Raw genomic sequence first — 19313 nt, 5'->3', positions numbered from 1 at the left:
TATATATATATATATATATATATATATATATATATATATATATATATATATAACTCAGAGTTAGAGCTGGGCGATATGGAGAAAATCAAACATCACAATATTTTTGTCCAAATACATCGGTCAAGTTTGCAGCGATATTGTAGGTGTGACTTTTGGTGATTTTGATAAATAATCATCAGTAATGTGGATATAATGACAAAGTGGCGAAAGGCAAATAAAAGAACAGCTAGAACAGCCTAGTAAGTTCAGAAAATCACATCACTTTACTGTAATGTAGCCTCTAAAACCGGGAAAAGACAACCGTTGTCATTTTACGATATCCAAAATTTAAAACAATATCTAGTCTTTTATATCGATAGATGTATTGCCCAGCCCTAACTCAGAGCCGTTTATTTGCAGAACTGAACATTTTCAATAAAATTTTATTCATAGTGTCAAATCATAACAGGAGTTATCTCAGGACACTTTACAGATAGAGTAGGTCTAGACCACACTCTACATTTTAGATTTGTTTGGCTAATGAGTTTCACTGAGTTACACTGAAGTCATGTTTTTTATTTATTTTTTATATTTTACTCATGCAAACTTCACACCGAGTGTATTTTTAGAGTCAAAAACCCAACAATCTCCCACATATTGGCCAGTGTCCCTGCCTCAATCACACACTGTAACATGCATACACAGTGACACATACACTTTTACTTCATACCCACAAACGCTTCTCGTCCCAGGGTGGAGTGAGTATCCCATGGTGCACTGTAATGGAACCTCCAGGTGGTCTCTGATTGGCTTGGATCACTGAACATCCCCTTCGAGATGGTTACGAGCTTCTTGTTGTCGTCTCTCAGTGGGGGGGGGGTTACGCCGTCATTGCGTTTCTTCCTCATATGAGGAAAACGGTTTATGCTGGTAACGTGAGATTTGAAGATAAATAAAAGGAAATTGAGTTTTTAAACACTTTATTGACCTCTGCTTTTATACAAAGACTCACATGTCACACTACTTTGACACAACACAGGTGGTCCAGGAAATAGGTAATAAATAGTTGATTTCTAATTTACAGATTTTTCAAAGAAGAAACCTTTTAAAGGTCAGTTCTCCCAAATTACAAAAGGCATTTTCCCCCGGCTTCTGTACTACCCAAGCAAATATCTTCGGTTTGAGATATGTCTCAAACTTCTACCACCACCCCAATACAATAGAGGTGAATGGGTATCATTTGTGATGCTCCTAGCATTGACAAATTGCATTGAAAAAAGTTTAACAGCGACGTCCCTGCTACTCTGAATGAAAACTGTTGACCATGTGTTTTGTGGATTATCTAGAGTATCTGGGACATAGCATCTGAAAAGAGATGTTTTTCTTTTTTTTAATGTAATGTATGTAATGAGCACCACAAACACAATTCCGTTCACCTCCATTGTATTGAGGTGATCTGGCCATCTCAAAATCTGGCCAAAGAAAACCAAAACTATCTCAATGTGACAGAATACTTTTTTTCTAATTAACATGAACTGCCCCTTTTAAGGTTTGGGCCCATCGTACCATCTAATATCTCAATGCAGTGTAGAGCCTGGCCGATACAAACAGAATTTTTAAAATATCATAACTGTAATTGGCCGATTATGTTTGATGTTATTTGAAATTTTTTAGCTAAGGGTCCCTTAAATTTGGTTAAGTTGTGACTAAGATGGTATTGAGTGAAATATTTTAGAAATTAAAAATAAACTCACCCGTGAAGAAATGTAAGAATGTAATGAAGACATTTCTACATTGCCTCAAAAAAAACTCTTTGTTGCACTTTCTTAGTTAATTATTTAAGCCAATACGTATCTGTGAAAATCTAAATTTGGCCAATGCAGTTGTATTGGTCAGGCTCTAATGCATTGTATATCATACTTGGTGTCAACTTTTTCCCCGTTTGCCTCTATCTTAAATTATATACTTTACATATAAAAATACAGTGAGCCCAGTGAAATCAGTACGCCCCTTTTAACAGTCAGTCCTATTACAAGAAAGTAGTAAAATGCAACATGGCATCATGACTTTGCGTAAACATACACGCCACTTTCCTAAAGCCAAATGGCGTGTTATATGTACACATTTTGAGCTATCCACGTGTATGTTTACGCTGTATACAGCGGATGTAAACATACATACCACGTGGCGTCGTTAGTAACACTCAAACGACAAAAACACGACGGTGACTAATGTCACATGCTTAGGAAAACAATAAACGGTTGGGTTTAGGAAAAGAACATTAGGGAAGGCTTTATTTAAAAAAAGAAAAAAAAACGGTTGATAAACGCCACAAGTGGGACGCAATCCCAGCTCTCCCGGGTGAAAGTCCTGTGTTTTACCCCAACCAACCTCCCTCGGTGGCCCTCCGTCCTTTCGTACTATGGCGATAATTCACGTGTAATGTAGGTCAATGGAGGCCAAACGGCGTTGATAAACACAAACGATTATGCGTCTTAATAACACGCAAAAACGGCATACGAATTGGCGTGTCATACATACGCCACTTCATGAGATCAGTCTGTAAAATACAAGAACAGGCAAAAAGAAATGAATACTCAAGGCGTGGACTGGAGGCTTGTTCTAGGTTGTACTCTATTAGCCTTGTACAGTTTAATTTCACATAAGCATACATCAAATAGCAACACTGACCCAAAGCAGAGAACTGCACAACACTTTCCCATGTACAGTATGAGAGCTACAACCTCAAAGACTGACGCAAAGTAACAGTACATGATGACTAGTAACAGCATGACTGACTACATCTGTGTTGTCAGGGGAACGGAACATCCAGATCAACAAAACGTTATTTGAAAGGCATTGTTTTTGATAAACTAAACAGGCTTCGGCTCCCCCTCGCCTGCTTTGTGCCCAATGTGTCAACAGACGCCAGAAAACAGCTGCTGTTTGATCCGCTCTTCTGTCTTCACCTCCTCCTTCACCTCTCCATCATCTCTCTGACACACATTGGTCCATCTCGCCGACTTCTCCTGCTCAGACAATGAGGTCTTGTCAATGTCGGTTTCCTCTTCCTGCTCCTCGACAGAAGCCCTGCTCCCCGATAGGAATGAGAAGCCCTTTTGATGCCGTGCATCTTCTTCCCTCTCCTCTCTACCTTTCTGATAACTCGCTCCCTCGCTCCTTCCGCTGTCCCTGCTCTTCCACCCCTCTGCCTCTTCTTCTTCCTCCTCGTCTGTGTTTCTTCTTAACCTGTCCATCTCTGTCTCCATCAGAGGGGACCTGTTCTCTCTCTCCTCTTGCGTTTCTCCAGTGGATTTTTTCTTCGCCTTGCTGCGACCCCTGAGGTTCAGCATCTGAAACCAAATAGATGTGTTTGAGACAGTTTTTTTAGCTTTGTGCCATGTCTTTTTCTTTCCATCTCTCCAGGCACCTGCCAAACCGCAACAAAGCCTCTTTCACTGATGCCTCTTTCCTGTACAGTTTAAGGTCAACTCTTTGCCTATTATTAGACTTTTACTGAGCGGCTTTATATTTGCTGTACATCCCATATTTAGTAACACGACTTTTAAACGGCGTATCCTAAAGGCACAACAAAAACAAGTGACAGATTTGCTGCGCGGATGGAAGACAAAAGGGGAACAAACCTTGAAGTCTTTTCTCTTGCGCTGCAAAACGGGTCTCTGAAGGAAGAGGATCTGCTTGGTCGACAAACTCCCGTCACTGCAGAAAGAAAAGAGCTGCACTTTTACAATCTGAGGAGCTCGCATGTCGCTACATGTATTCAAACCCAGTTTCTGTTTGCTGCGGTTGGTAAAGTGACAAGTTACAAGACAACGGCACATCAGCGACTGTGTTTTTGTTCGCAGCTCCGGCAGATTTCAAAAGTGGTTTCATGTTGAGATGAGCATATAATTGTGATTTGTCAGATCTCGAACCATCTGCCCTGTGTATCTAAGATACACTGTCAGTCCTAATCCGAAAAAAGAATAAGACAAACGAACAATGACTAAAATCAACAAAGTCCTTATACTGTAGTAGGTGATATTATTCAAAGTAATGGAATTTAAAGAAAGCAGAGGATAGGTGAGTTCTTGGGGTGTAGTTCTGTACCTGTTGGTCTTCACAATTGGTGTGGGTAACACACACATAAGCCTCCATCCATACGGAGCCAGAGACTGGAGCAAGGGGATGTAGTCTGTCTTCACCACGACACCCTGGACAAGAGAGGGAGACAGAAATCACTCAAGACAAATCCAGTGCAAAGGCACACAGGAGAGAAAGAAAACGCATTACAGTACGCGTGCAGGTTTTCAAATTTAAGCTCAGCCACAAGCACATGCGCTACTTTCCTTCATCTCCAAAGTGCACACCTTCTACAAAGTATTAAAGACTCAAAAGACCCACATCAACAACGGTCCACTGCTCAACCACGATGGCATCGTAGGAGGTGTTTGTGGTCTCCTCTGCGGAGCTCTGGAAGATGAACACACTATCCACAGATGAAACCCCATTGTCTGGAAGAACGGGGCAAATTAGATACAGAGTCAGATAAACAGAAGAGGATGTATGTGAGTCAGACAAGCTCATCTCCACTCTCCAATCTCTCACTATTGATCCCCCGGTTCCCTATGGCTTAAGCCTACTTATTCCATGGGTGACTGAACAGTGACTTATGGTATAAGCCGTGGATTTCTGGCACGTCACTCCATGCATTATCATCCATTACCCAGCAGCGGTGCAGAGATCTACAGCCTTGAGCAGCTTTTCCCTCTTGACAGAAACTAGTGAAAGGTAAGGACGTATGGTGAAATAGTTACTTTAACTTAAGTTAAGCTGCAATAATATTTTTTTTTTATATTAACAGCTGATCAAATGACTGTTTTTAATGTGAAAGTGATGAACCCACAGATAATTGTCACCCAACTCTGCAGTCCCCTTAGCTTTATTTTAGCTTCTTTCAGCTCTTGACTTTTACAGCCCACAACTGTACTACTTTGGTCCAGACTAACTGTTCTCATCAACCTTGTGTCCTGCTGCAGCAACCAGCTCTTTTCATGATATGATGAGCTATTCTGTAAGAATGAATTTCACTGTGCCACTTTCTGGTGCGACTTGGTACTCATGCTGCCTAGATTAACGTTGCACACTTCATGATACATTTGCCACCTTTTTCCGATTTTGCATGTCCTAAATGTTCGACTCTAGGGGGGCAGTCAAAATCACCCAATCAGCAGTAGTTCATTGCTACGGCCACGAAACATACCGTTATCATCTCCAAGTTGAAAAAACCCGTCGATGAGGTGCGCACCGCTGGTAAAATGCTGAGTCATGTGGTCGAGCCAGTGTGTGTCAACTTCTGTGATTAGCCCTGCTTCCTTTTGTACTTGCAGTGGCACCCTGAGTGAGTAGAACCTCAGAGAAGTGTTCAGCTCCCCTGTGTGGTTGTACAAGGCAAAGAGCTGCATCCCTACAAGCACACAAAGATAAAAAGAACAATTGGACACCAAGTATAACTTTGCATAATGATGATTTGTCCAATGACCCCAGTACAAACTGATTACTTACTGCCCTGTGCTGGTGGTGAAGTTGCATTCTTATCTTTCTCGGGACTCTTGAGCCGGATATGGTTGTTGTTGTTGTGTGTCACTCTGCTTTGCCCATCGGTGCAGATAGAGCTGGACTTCCTTTCATGGGTTCGATCCAGTTCAGGAGAGCTGGGCCAGCTCTCGGAGCTTGAACTTTGTATTTCTCTCTGGTTGGAAAGGTTAAAATGTTTCTCTGTGGATTCTTTGAGATCTGGTAGATGGCCCTTCTGCTGTCTGATCACATCTTCAGTTTCTGGCGGGCTGGGACACCGCTGGTTCCCTTGTGCTTCTGCTGGGTTTTGATCTGGACACCACTGAACTGTGTCTACACTGGGTTTGCCGTGATCTTGAGGTTGGTTCGTTGATTCTAGTGACTCTTTGAGGCTGATCTGTGAGGTCTGGATTTGCTCATTGGACTCGTCTTGGTTGAGGTCTAAACTGTGATTGGGTTTCAGAGGACTGAAGTCCGCTTCTCTTGGCTTGTGGTCCCCTGTGTTATGTTCTACACCTTTATGATCTAACTCTTGAAGTTCAAAGCGGTGATAGTCAGGCTCTGTGTCATTATGATGTGGCTCTGGAGGATCTGTTGGACTGGTGTTGGCGCTGAAGGGGTGTCGATGTATGGGTGAAGGGCTTGAATGTAAGGAGGACAGCTCTTCAGCATCCCAGTGGCCCAGGTAGCAGGGACCTCCACCCGGCTGCTGGAGAAAGCCCACAAACATCACCCCTTGCTCTGCTACATCCTGGATCTGTAGGTGTAGCATACACACGGTAAACTCTTAGAATTCATTTGAGTAACCCATAAATATAAAAGGACGTCATTCACAGCACCACAAATACATTTGCAGTCTCTTTTGCTATAGTCAAACAAAAGAAAGCCTAATTTACACACAAACAAAGGCTGACATACGCAGAGTAGATATTCTGCAAAATAACAACCTACCTAATCATCTGCAAAGATCAAATATTCAAATGACAAAAGGACCTCATTATCTCTCTGTGTGTGTGTGTGTGTGTGTGTGTGTGTGTGTGTGTGTGTGTGTGTGTGTGTGTGTGTGTGTGTGTGTGTGTGTCTCTCTCTCTCCCTCCCATGGAGCTCTGGTGGTTAATTGTCAGTTGATATTTGGGCTGACAGTTTTAGACAGGCTCAACGGGAGAGAAATCAGATTGCAAACTACCACCAAACAATAATGAGACACATCTTTCCCCATTACCCACTACTTTTGACACTTCACTCTTCCACACACATAACATAACACACAGTCTCTCTATTACCATCAGACACAATCGCATTACAAAAAAATCACAGTTTTATCTGATAAGTATGTCCGGAGACAGATTGAGAGTGGGTGGGATAGAGAGTGCTGAGGAAATAGAAGAACAGAATTTCAAAACTGAATATACACACACACACACACACACACACACACACAAAACCAGCCTGTCACTCTGTCTGCCTGGTACTGCTCCTGGGTTCTTATCTCGAACTCTCTCTGGCAGCTTGTGATCTGATTGGTTATTCATGTCACGCTGCTGGAGCCTATCACATTATACACAGTGATGTGCATTTCCATCCAATCAGGTTTCCCTTTGTGCTCTTTGGGTGTTCAGATGCAAATCTATTCAATAGAGCACATTTTCATTTCCCATTGTAGGACTGTTGGAGAATTCATGAGCAGAGAGACTAAAAGTGAGTTTTACAGCTGATAAATGCCAGTGATGACACTGTGGTTAGCAGGGTATCTTAGGGTTAAGTCTCATTAAAGTTTACCATAACTTCTGGGACCTTCCATTCCTTGTATATCTCCTCCTTCAGCTTCCTAGTTACAGGACAGTGAGCAGTGTCCCAGTATGTTTTGCTAATTTATTTTTCTCCATCTATTTTTTTAGGGGCAAGGTTTCTATATGGCACACACAATTATAGGCAGTTGCCTGTAGCCCTTTGAGCCCCGTAATGTTTCCTCCACTGTCACAGCACTGTTGCACCAACATGAGAGGCACACACGCAAACATTAAGCAGGGGGGAGGGGTGGATTCTACATTGATCGCTTTTTTAAAAGACTCACAACATTTACAACAAGAAAATTACGTTTTTAATTCCACACATTCATTCCGCCTACATTACCCACAATGCACCGACAGTTTGGGTGAAAACTCTAGTAGTAGCAGCTAAGGTTACAGTAGCATTGAGCCACTAGCCTCCAGCAGAGATGAGGAGCGGGCTACAGAGGTGTGCTAACCTGACTTCTACCTAATGCCACGCCCTCACATTTGTTTTATTTTAAAACTTGTAGTCTTCATCACCAACTGACGCTGACTCAAGTGACATCACTTGACTCAACTAATACAAAAAGGTTTATAGAACAACTGGCCACCAACTCTATTTTTAGTGCCACAGCAATCCCTGGCCTCATGTTACCTTATAAAACTAACTCCAATTGCAGAGAGGAAAAAAGAGAGCACTGGTGTCAAATCTGCACCTGAAGTTGTTGTTGCATGTTTAAATTGAAGTAATTCTAGCAATGTTAAGCTCTCTACTGTGCATCATTAAAGACATGGTGCACAAAGATCCTAGTTGACATACCCTGGTAATAACAGCAAAAAAACAAACAACCTACACATACAGTAATAGACCTTTTTCACAAAAGACATTTTGTCTTGTCACAGTAGGAAAAGCACAGGTGTAAATAATGATGGCTGAATTCCATTTAGCTGCTTTGATTTCAGGTTGCTGGTATCGTGCTCACTGTCACTCTCACTAGAGCGCTTGAATAGCACAGAGCCATCATTGGTGTTATTAGTAACACCTGTGCTTTTCCTTCTATGACAAGTAAAAATGTCTGCCGGCAGAAAGGCCCATTGCAAAAATACTGAACTCACCCTCTTGACGTAGCTCTGGATCACTTCTGGGTCAGCAGCCTGGTGACCTGCCACACACACATCTGTCTCCAGACGATGTCTTGCCCACCTCAGTTGGCTTTTCTCTGAACTATAGCGTGAGGAATAAAATCATTTTAACATTTAGTTCAGTTCAATTCTGCTCCTATGAACCAGGAAATGTCAAATGTTCTCATACTGCTATAACATTACATTTCCTTTCAGTTTGTTTCCTGTCCATTATCACCAGAGCAGTTCCATCACCCAGTAACATTACAGTCTAAACGAGATCCCTTCTGGCAGACGCGCTCATGTTCATTGACCCAGAATGATCACAGCAGAAACATAATGTCAATTCTGGTACAGGCTAAATTTTCCATTTAAGGGGAACACACATTCACCACAATCACAAAAGACTTATTAGACAGAGAGAGGGGCTGAATTTCCTTTTGCTCCCACTGCAAGACACAATCATAAAAGAAGTATTCAGATACGCCTCTTCAGATTTGGATTGAGGTCAGTGGAAAAGCCGTGGTAATATCTTGTGCTCTGAGGCGTGAGTGACATTCTCAGCTAGATTTGAAACAGTAGCGCTGTCAGATTTTTTTGCTTTCATTTTTAGGGTTTTTTGATGAAAGGGGATGGCGTTGATGGGGAGATAAAAGGCGGAGTTAAAGGGGACGGAGGGGGGTAAGGAGGACAAAAGAAAAGGGGGGACGGCCATCACTGAAAAAAAGCAGATGAAAGAATGGAGAAGATAGGTTCTCTCTTTCAGCGTGCCGTTCCCCTCTGGTGAGCGCTGATGATGCAATCAGCCGTCTCCACGGTGACAGGTGCCAGGAAGCAGCAGGACCACTTGGCAGGAGGGGCATCAAAGGAACAGCCCGGCACCTTCCTGTGCACTACAGTAGAGTGTGCATGTCGGTGTGTGTGTGAGTGGGTGTCTATACAATACGCTATTCCTTCAATTCACATTACAAAAAAGTACACAGACCAAACCTGTAGGCTAAGCAAAGTAATTCCTGCATAGAGTAAGTGACAACATATGTTGTCTCTTGAAAAAGACACAGACTGATCCACAGGGATCTCTATACAATAGACATTTTCTTATTCAAATTATCATAGAGTTCAGTAAGCTGATGCCAGATGTGTTGGAGGAGAGTGTGAATCTTTTGGTGTATTGTAGATCACTCACATATGTTTTGAAAATGTCAGAAAATAACTGGGAAATGGTATGTAAATTTGCTATTAGCTAGCGATACATATTTGGTTCAAATACTATTGATAGCAAATAAACAAGATTAAGAGTCTACAGCACATTAGTCTCGCATTGCCAGACCTTCCTCCACAGCATTGTGGAGGAGGGTCAGGATTGGACAGCATTCTGTGGATTGGAGAAAAAACGTGCTCTGGTTTATTGGCATGTCTTTAAACCAATCACAATCGTCTTGGGCAGTGCTAAGCGCCGCACGGAGCAATAGCGCCTCTGCAAATAGCCTCAGGAAGGAACTTGTTTTGGTGGAACGTGTACGTCCAAAGGTTGTTTTAGTCATGCAACAGAAAACTGAGATTGGACAGATAGTCTAGCTAGCTGTCTGGATTTACCCTGCAGAGATCTGAGGAGCAGTTAACCATAGTCCTCATAAATTGACCGGAGTTTAAAATGCCAACACAAAGAAAGCGGAAGGTAACGGACATCCGGGCCGAAATGAAAGACATCCGGCAGCACCTGAACAATCCCAGAAGTGGAACGCCGTGGATATGGACTAACAGCCCATCAGCAGGCAAACATGCTCACAATGACAGTGATAACATGCTGATGTTTAGCAGCTATGTTTATCATGTTCCATTCATATCATTACGTTAGTTTAGCATGTTAGTATGCTAACATTTGCTTGTTCGCAATAAACACAAAGTACAGTTGAGGCTGATGGAAACATAATTAGTTATTAGTATTTGGTCATAAAACAAATAATTGGACAAATTTGAAATTTTAAACCAGATGATGGCACTAAAGAGAGGATCACCAAAGTCATTACAATTCAACCTAAGGGGGAAACTAATGTCTGTACCAAATGCTGTGCCAATGCATCTGGTAAATTTGTTGATATATTTCCCTGGATAAGTGAAAACTTTGGCCTGCTAGGAAACCTCCTCTGGGAAAAAAGAATGTGGAAATTCATCCAACAGTTGTTGAGATATTACAGTCTGGACCAAAGTGGCGGCCCAACTAAACGACAGACCAACATTGCCATCCACAGAGCTATGCCGCTAGCTTAGCTAAATGCAGAATGAGGAATTGGGGAAAAAAGGGGAACCAATGACTAGTAATTATTGTAGACATGCTCTTTATTGAGAAACTGGTATACGTCTTGAGACAAACCTGGGGCCAAAATGGGAAAAATGGGCATTATTAAGACCCAGATTAGAATGCAGGACTTACAGTAGAAGGTCTCTGCATGGTTTCTGTTTGGAGCAAATCTGTCAGTAACTTCCATGATAAGGTGCTGAAGAATAAAGCTCAGCTTGCATGCTGTACCAGAGCTGATAGCAGGGAGGTATGAAAATAATGCTCTGCTCAAATGTGACTGTGAATATTGCAGTTTTTACTGGAGAATAACTGGGTTACAGAAGAGATACACAGTATGCAGTGGAGTCACAAAGTACAGTATATTATCATGTATAGTCAAAAGTGAAAGAATTGGGACAGTGAGCTAAAGTTAGACATTTTTTGTGGCTGACTCATGCAATTAATTTCACATCAAGAGAAGGAGGTGAAATGCAGAACTTAGCTTGTGGTAATGGGTCTCAATTGGCTTCAATGTCAAAAAAATGAAGTTGCAAAAGCTGCTACCTAACTATTGTCTAAATCTGGCTGCAAATGAATCATTTATCTCAATCACTCTGCCATAAAAATCCTTACAGTGCAAACTGTTTTATTCTACAAAGGTGTCGCTCATGCTGCAGACAATCGTGTGTTTAATTTGTGTACCTTGGCGTCTCTCGAACCAGAACGGCCCGGTGCAGCTGGCGCTGAATGTGTGCATGACGAGGGCCGCAGGAATGGACAAACGGGTGGACAGCAACCAGGACAAAACCCTGCGCGTAGAGTTCCCTGACCTGAACCGGTAGCTCTCTGACTGAGGAGAGACAAAGCACCGATGACACCGACACCTCTGGAGAGGGAGAACGGGTGAGAGGGGAGGGAGAAAAAAACATGGGGGAAAAAACAGTCAGATATGGACATTACAAGTTGCAAAAGAGGCATTTGGAAGTGGAAAAAACCTGGAACAAAGAGGAAGAGGGAAGAAAAAAGGGTGTGAAGGAACAAAGACAGAGCATGTTTCATTATGATAATTCCCCCTGAACAACAACACATGGCATCTTCACGCTAAATCTGAAACTAATTACACCATAGCTATTAGCCTCTGTCCTCACTGTCACCATCACCAGTCTGGCTTTTGTAAAACACACACAAACATCAAATGTGCAAAGATATACATGTATATGCATGCTGGAAAGTGTTTTTTTGAACACACACTCCATATCACAAACACATGTTGGCCAACACTAATGGACAGTTGAATAGCCTATAGTCAAAAATGCATACATCAAAAGGTTAAAAAGACAATGCTATCACATTGCTTGTTTGGCTGTGTGGTATTAGCAGCAATCACTAACACAGAGTTGGTTCCTTTATTACCAAACACAATGGAAAGAAAAACCCTTTACTTCAGTGGAAAATGGTTAGCGGAGCTTATCGTATGGGAGCAAACTGTCACGGCAAATCCACCAGGGAGAGCGTAATGTTTGCGAGAGCCGCGCTCTCAGGGTCGGTGTATTGTACTAATGCTCATTCTCTGTTCATGGGCTTTTAAGAGAACACATGCATGTATTGCGGTGTGTTTCTGTATCGCTGAGTGAAGCCAGGTGTGTGTGTGTGTGTGTGAGAGAGAGAGAGAGAGAGAGAGAGAGAGAGAGAGAGAGAGAAGCGTGGAAAAAGAGATGAGATGAGTGAGGAAAAGGGAGACACAGAAAGAGAGATGCAGTAAGCAGAGCACTGTTGGAGAGAGATGAGGCTGTCTGTTTGTGCCTGAATGCTTGTCATCCTTTCCCATTCAATCTCATTTGCATGGGTCTGGAGAAGAGAAAATAACCTGCATAAATTAACTAGACCCACACAAAAACACATACACATGCACACAGAGGGAGAAAAAGATGTGCAAGCCATCTCATTCTCAATTTGTTCTCCATCATCTGGCGTGTATACACACACACACACACACACACACATATGAGGGGCTGGCCAGCATGCTAGGATACAAGCACATGAACATACACTCTCTTGACTCCCATCTTAGTTAAACAATGGGAGAAAAACTCCTAGAGAAAATCCAACCGTCACATTATTTTGGCATAACCGCTTTGAACCACGAGAGCCTTTCATCAAGCAAACACTTAAACGGGTGTCTGTGGGGACTTATCAAAAGCAGTACAGAGCTGATAATAATAATAACAGCTGGAGACTGAGGCGGGGTGGCAGGGGGATAACAACGATCCTGTCACCGTAAATAGTCATTAGCTGTCATTAGCTGTGCATGGCTGGCACTCACCCACCAATGAGACATAAGCAAGGCATTGCAGCTAATTCAGGCAAGGCATACAGAAGTTATTAGGGTGTTATGCAGCGCTTTAGGCTGGGAAGCGACTTCATTTATACTGTCTGCCACAGTGGGATTTAAAGGGAGGCTGCAATTCCGCTCCAGAATGGGAACATGGGAACGGCTCAGGGCAGAAAAGCCGGGTGGAGTTTTATAGCGCCAGCAAGTGAGGGCAGGGGAGGTGTAGTGCAGAAGAGTGTGTGTGCACGTATGTTTAAGGGAGTTGGAGATGTGTGAGTGTTTTTGGGACTTTGTGGATCAGAGAAGGGAAGAAGTGGAGTGTGTGTGTGTGTGTGTGTGTGTGTGTGTGTGTGTGTGTGTGTGTGTGGGGGGGGGGATATACAGTATATTATAGAGTGGGAACATTTGCATCCATACATGCAAGTTTAAAAGCCAGTACAGATGTCCAAAGGTGCATTGTTTAACAGACAGGAGATGCTGCCGAGCGGCTGTTCAGCTGTTGATCCCCGCTCTGCTATTTCCGTCTTCACCCAGAAGCTTTGACCAAATAACAGCCGGCGTGTGTCGTGAGCGCCGCCTCACTTTTTGACCCTGGATTTCACAAGCTGCATGAGGAGTGTGAGAGTCATCCTCCTTCCTGTAACCGTTTGAAAAGACTTATTAATTCCTTGTATACAATCCATGAATTTCTGTGTGTGACTATAAAGCATATATTCTGTGGTGTGTGCGCCACAGTATCTCAGCAAGTGTGTATGGGCCATATCTTTCTTTGCCTGTGTGTGTGTGTGTGTGTGTGTGTGTGTGTGTGTGTGTGTGTGTGTGAACGAGAAAGAAAGAGTTTGCACTAAGCCTGCTAGGTGATGCATGGGGATTACTATACTCACAGCCACTCTCAAGGCTTATCCCTCTGCTTGCTGGAGGTTCACGTTTATTTAAATAGCCTTCTAATGACTTGCAGAGGTTTGCGGAGGGCGAGGATATGTGCCAAAAACAGTGACTATAAAATAATCAGCTTCCTGGAGCCAGGTTCTCCCCACTGTTTTTGGGAATGCAGCCACGGGCTATGAGAGTCGTTGGTCAGCATCTGAGCTTTGTCTATATGGGGTCTGATCTCCTCAGAAGGCCCCCGCTTCACATGAAATGTCTGACAAAAATGGCTGACAAGTACAGTACCAGCAAGAGAAATGAGAACACAGCGTGGCATTTAAGGCGCATACGGTACCAACATACGTGTGATGCCGTGAATGTCTCTGCCATCTTTGCTGGTATTCTCTCAAGCCAATAAGGCTGAAACAGCTTTAAGGAATTATCTAAAAAAAAAAGTTAGTTTCGACAATCTTTAAGAAAAAAATGAGTTTGCCTGAAAAAGTGTGTCAGGCAGCAAAGATCTCGCAAACTGATGGATTTGTGCTTCGCCTGCTCTCTGAGCCAAATACATCACAAAGATTCTGATAGAAAAGCTGTACCACATAAGACAGAGGGAAAGTATATCAGTCTCTGTCAACAGAGGAAATATCTATCACAGCATTCAGGTGTAGATCACGCACACACAGGCACAGTCAAAATAATTTTGCCCAGACAGGTATACAGAAGCAGGAAAGCCACACAAACATGCCCCCACACACTGCTGAGCATTAGGCACATGTTGTAAGTTTTAATGAGCCTAGTGGGTCTCCATCTCTGCAGGGCGGCAGAAAGTCATCAACAGAGTTCAGCTCCTCACTGTCTGCTCCAGAGACCAGCGTTAGTCACGCAGCATCACACCTAACTTACTTCCTCACACATCTTCAAGATCCCTGACTCCCGCGTGCTCGTTCTCACACCTCCTCGCTCTCGAGGCACTCTGCTTTCTTCCTCGCTCCAGACCCGACTAATAACGCTCGCTCATATCTCTTGTTTTTTTTTACCTGCCATTCATTCACTCACCTTCTGTTCTCTGTTGCAACTCCTTGACTTTATTCTGCCTCCCTTTTACTTTGCTTTTTTTCTCCACTCTACTTCTTTTCTGTTCATGCTACCTGCTTTATCCTGTATCCATTGCTCATTATCTGAGCACAGCTTCAACACAAAGGAGGGTTAAAATGTCACACCTGGCTGTTACATTTCATACTCGACATTCATGCTGACATGTCAAGGTAACCTATCAGTGTTAAAATGGGACTAATGAAGATCGTGGCACACCTATTGTAAAGGTGGCTGTCAAGGCACAGTAGATTCGTGATTAGAGAGTAAGTAAAAGAGAGACAGTTCTTTAGAATAAGACATTGGTTTGGAGCAAACAAATGGTCTATGTCTGAAGCGCAGGCTAAATGCCTGAAACATTAAACATATTTTTCCTCATCCTCCCTGGATTCGCTCTGACCCAATGTGAGCAAGTTGGGCTTAGTCACACAGAAATATGTTTCAGCTAAAGCACTCCTGCAGTTAGAGCAAAGCTCGTAAAACAAAAGCTGGCACTATATTATCAGCAACACAGTTTCTGGTGGTGATGAAACCATCACTCACCAGTCAAAGGTCAAGTTACAAACCACAATGCACTCCTCTTCATTCTCAACATTAAAGCTCCCCTTACCGAGAACACAAGTTTAGTTTAATAAACAGCCACCTTCGGCTATGTTTAGACGGAAACGATCTGGAGAGAAAACACAAAAGTGGCGTTGCGTTCTCACTTTTTATTCCGCGTTTAGACGAGAGTTTTGGGGGGGAAATCTGCGCGCATATGGTGACGCAAAAGTGTGTGAAATTCGATGTAGTATGCATGCCAGGCGGCTAGGTGGCACTGCCACACAACACCACCAAGGCCGCACAGCACCCACGGGAGCACAACCAATATCCTGAGCCTCGCAGCCCTTCAGTGGCAGCGGCCAGCGGGCAGAGGAGGCTGAAGCAGACCCTCCTCTGCCCGCTGGCACTCGCTTTCTCACGTTCTCTTCATCCACAACGTTGTAGCCTACTCTGGCTCAAATGAATAGCCTACATATGGTCATCAAACTATAACAACCTTATCCACATTGTCGAAATCATTTAAATATTGAGCCATTACATTGAACATTTTTTAGATAACAGGAGCCTATAATTTCTGTAGCCTACTCCGTAACAACAAACTACCTGGACGCCTTTTTCTCGTCTCTCTCCACAACGCTGTCTTCAGACTTTTGCGTTTTTACCCTTTAGACGGTAACGCGACGGTAGAACGTTTTTAAGATTTCCACTCTGGAGGGTGGTTTCACTTTTTTGCGTTTTTAAGCCCCAAAAACGCCGTTGCCGTATAAACGGAAGGCACATCCGATAAAATATTTTTGCGTTTTCACCCGCGAGCGTCATCGTGTAAACAGGGCCTTAGTCTCACAAATCTCAGAGGGGCGCCGGCAAAGATATTTGTTTTTCATTACTGTGTAGGAGTCGTCAAGTCACGCTGGCAGGGAAATAATATCATTAATGGAAGCCAAATTGAATTAAAGCATGGATTTGACCGTGGGTTTCCTCAATGTCATGGGCTGACATATAGATTCCTCTATCTGCCTCCTACACACACACACACACACACACACACACACACACACACACACACACACACACACACACACACACACACACACACACACACGGACAAATACAAATAAATCCCTTTGCTGGGAATGAGGTCTCTCAATCTCCACAAACAATCAGATAATCCTTAAGGAATCCTTCACTTCTTTTGGTCTCTCTATCACAAATGGAGAGAGAGGGAGACAAGACACAGATAGAGGAAAGCATGCACCCACTCACAACCACACGCACACAAACACAATCAATTCAAAGTAGCTATGTTTATCCTAAAATAAAGTATACCCATCTCAAGCAGCTCAGGTGGCGTCAATGACTTTATCATATAAATGACCTGCCAACTCTGTTGACTAAGTGCTATAAAGTGTTTTGTGTGAGTGTGAATGAGCCGCCATCGCTGCTTGTATGAACTGTGTGTGTGCATGCGTATTCTGTATCTATGTGTGTGTCGCTGGTGCCCATGCGATTATACAATTTATCTGCTCCTGCTGTTAGCAAAGTGAAAGATGAGCAATTCTGATGTCTATTGTCTGTTTTGGTCACCACCACCATTTCGAGTTGCCAGATCTCTCTCAGCCAACACTACAGCCTAACCAATTTGCCAAACATAATAGGGCTGGCTGAAAATGAAGCCGATTTGCAAACAGACCATTGCCACTTGGCTGTGGCGTTCTGCCTGCTGTCTGTTACAGTGTTGCATTGGAAAGTCCTCTAAAAAAAGAACTTCAGTGATCTACTTGCACCTGCTCTAGCTTGTCAGGTAATAGAGTGCACAGGGCAGGCTTGTAGAAACATTAAGCAATAAGGGAAAAAAAGACATGATTGATATTTTTTTTTTATATCGGCTTTAACACTATCTATTTCTCCTCCTCGCCTCTCTTTTCCCTCGCGCCGTCCCTTCTATCTCTTCACAGTCCAACACAATGGCAGAATTAGTATTTTTAGAAACCAAATGCCTCTAGAGGATTCTCATCAAACATTCTCAAGATGTTGCAAGCATGCACACACACACACAAACACAAACACACAAACACACACACACGCTTTAGTGTATTGTTATTGTGCGAGGCCGAGGCAGAGAGAAGTTGGAGGGCATGGCTACAGTGTGCACAATATAGCTGAATCTGAGAATTACAAAACTCTTTGAACTCCCTGCAACAGGAGCCGCACAAAGACACAACTTCAGCTTATAAGCCACTTTCCCCCCTCAAGATACTTACAGTAGGAAAAAAAACACAAAGTCGCTGACCTAAACATTTCATTTTAACTAGTTAAAGTTGGAACAGCAACTGTGGCTATTTTATGAGTGGAACACACAAACACTGTAGCCAGAGTTTAGGATGACGACGCAGGCACAGGGTTCAACAGAAGACTGAAGTAGACAACTATACTTGAAAAAAGGAATAAGGTGCTCAATAAAAAATAATTCCTTTGAATTATGACCAAATGTGGAGACACATTCCTTGGAGCCCCCGCTAGAGTGGAACTGGAACAAATTTGAATCAGATCTGACTGTCTGCTGCATGTGATGGCCAAGATTTGTTCTTTTCATTTGAGCTGTTTCTGAAATCGCCTCCTCTATTACTCATTAATTCGCTGTTCCCTTCAGTACATAATAAACACTCAGTAAGGTACTCTACTGTGAGTGATTTCAGAAACTTCTGAATCATCATCAATTTGTCATCTTAGGAGCAAAGAAGCACTGCCTTGTGGGATGATTTTTAACATAAAATAGCATACTATATGCCATGGATGCTACCTCATCTTTGATAGAGAAGTGTGTTATGAAGAAACATTTAACACATGGCTATTTCAAGCATGCAAGTGTGGGAGAAGTCAAGTCACATGAAGTACATGCCTCACTGGGTTTCACGAGCCCAGCCCAAAAAGGACAGAGGAAAATCTTTGTACATATATGGGGATTAGTACAATATTACGCAAGTCATCACATGAGAACTTATCCATACCTTCTTTTCCCAACAGGAAATCCAGGAAGTGGTAGGTGTATGCCACGCCCACTTTAGTCTCAACCTGAGGCCGTCGAAGGGTGGAGTAGATATTGCCCGGGCTTCGCCTCTCTTCTGCCTTCCGCAACTTTGGAAGCCTACAACCCATATCTCTGTGATAGAGGAGGCGAGGAGACGAGAGGAGAGGGCATTAGGAAGTGTTTAAAAAAAAAAAAAAAAAGGGGAAAAGGGAAATGAAAAGAAAAAAACAGAGGAGGGTGCTAACAAAGACTTGAGTGGGAGACGTGGAATTGATAGAGTTTCTAAATATACAGAACACATTAGCACTTCCAATAGAGAGAGATTGTGTGTGCGTGTGTATGTGTGTGTATGTGTGTGTGTAATAGTCACAGACAAGTCTGAATGCTATTGCTCTATCTATCTATCTATCTATCTATCTATCTCTCTCTCTCTCTCTCTCTCTCTCGTTCTCACACTCTCTCGCTCTCACACACACACACACACACACACACACACACACACTGCAATAAAACTGAAATATGAAAGTGTCAGCCATTACCTGCTTGGTGGGCTGTGATATGGGCATCTCCTAATCAAGTAGGGCTGATTGGGAGCGACATGTTTGATCAGAATGAATTAAAGCAGAAATGAGACTGATTTCCTGCCCTGTCAAGCAAAGCGACATGAGACTAGATAGACGAGGAGAGGAGAGGAGAGGAGAATGTTTTACTGCTTAG

At 43.0% G+C, this 19313-nt stretch overlaps 1 protein-coding gene across 1 annotated transcript; it reads right to left on the bottom strand.

Moving 5' to 3' along the window:
• Positions 1-949: 949 nt before the first annotated feature.
• Positions 950-18724, bottom strand: rftn1a (raftlin, lipid raft linker 1a). Its single transcript, XM_078267932.1, has 9 exons — positions 18577-18724; positions 11434-11617; positions 8445-8553; positions 5545-6313; positions 5243-5446; positions 4384-4493; positions 4090-4193; positions 3624-3699; positions 950-3332 (listed from the first exon to the last, which is right to left on the bottom strand). Exons 1-9 carry the CDS (start codon positions 18722-18724, stop codon positions 2898-2900), a joined length of 2139 nt encoding a protein of 712 aa, XP_078124058.1. The 3' UTR covers positions 950-2897.
• Between the last annotated feature and the right edge of the window lie 589 nt (positions 18725-19313).

The sequence above is a fragment of the Sander vitreus genome, chromosome 14, assembly GCF_031162955.1.
Source record: "Sander vitreus isolate 19-12246 chromosome 14, sanVit1, whole genome shotgun sequence".
Lineage (NCBI taxonomy): Eukaryota > Metazoa > Chordata > Actinopteri > Perciformes > Percidae > Sander > Sander vitreus.
Note: the sequence above shows the minus strand (reverse complement) of the source record. Positions and strands in the feature narration are given on the sequence as shown.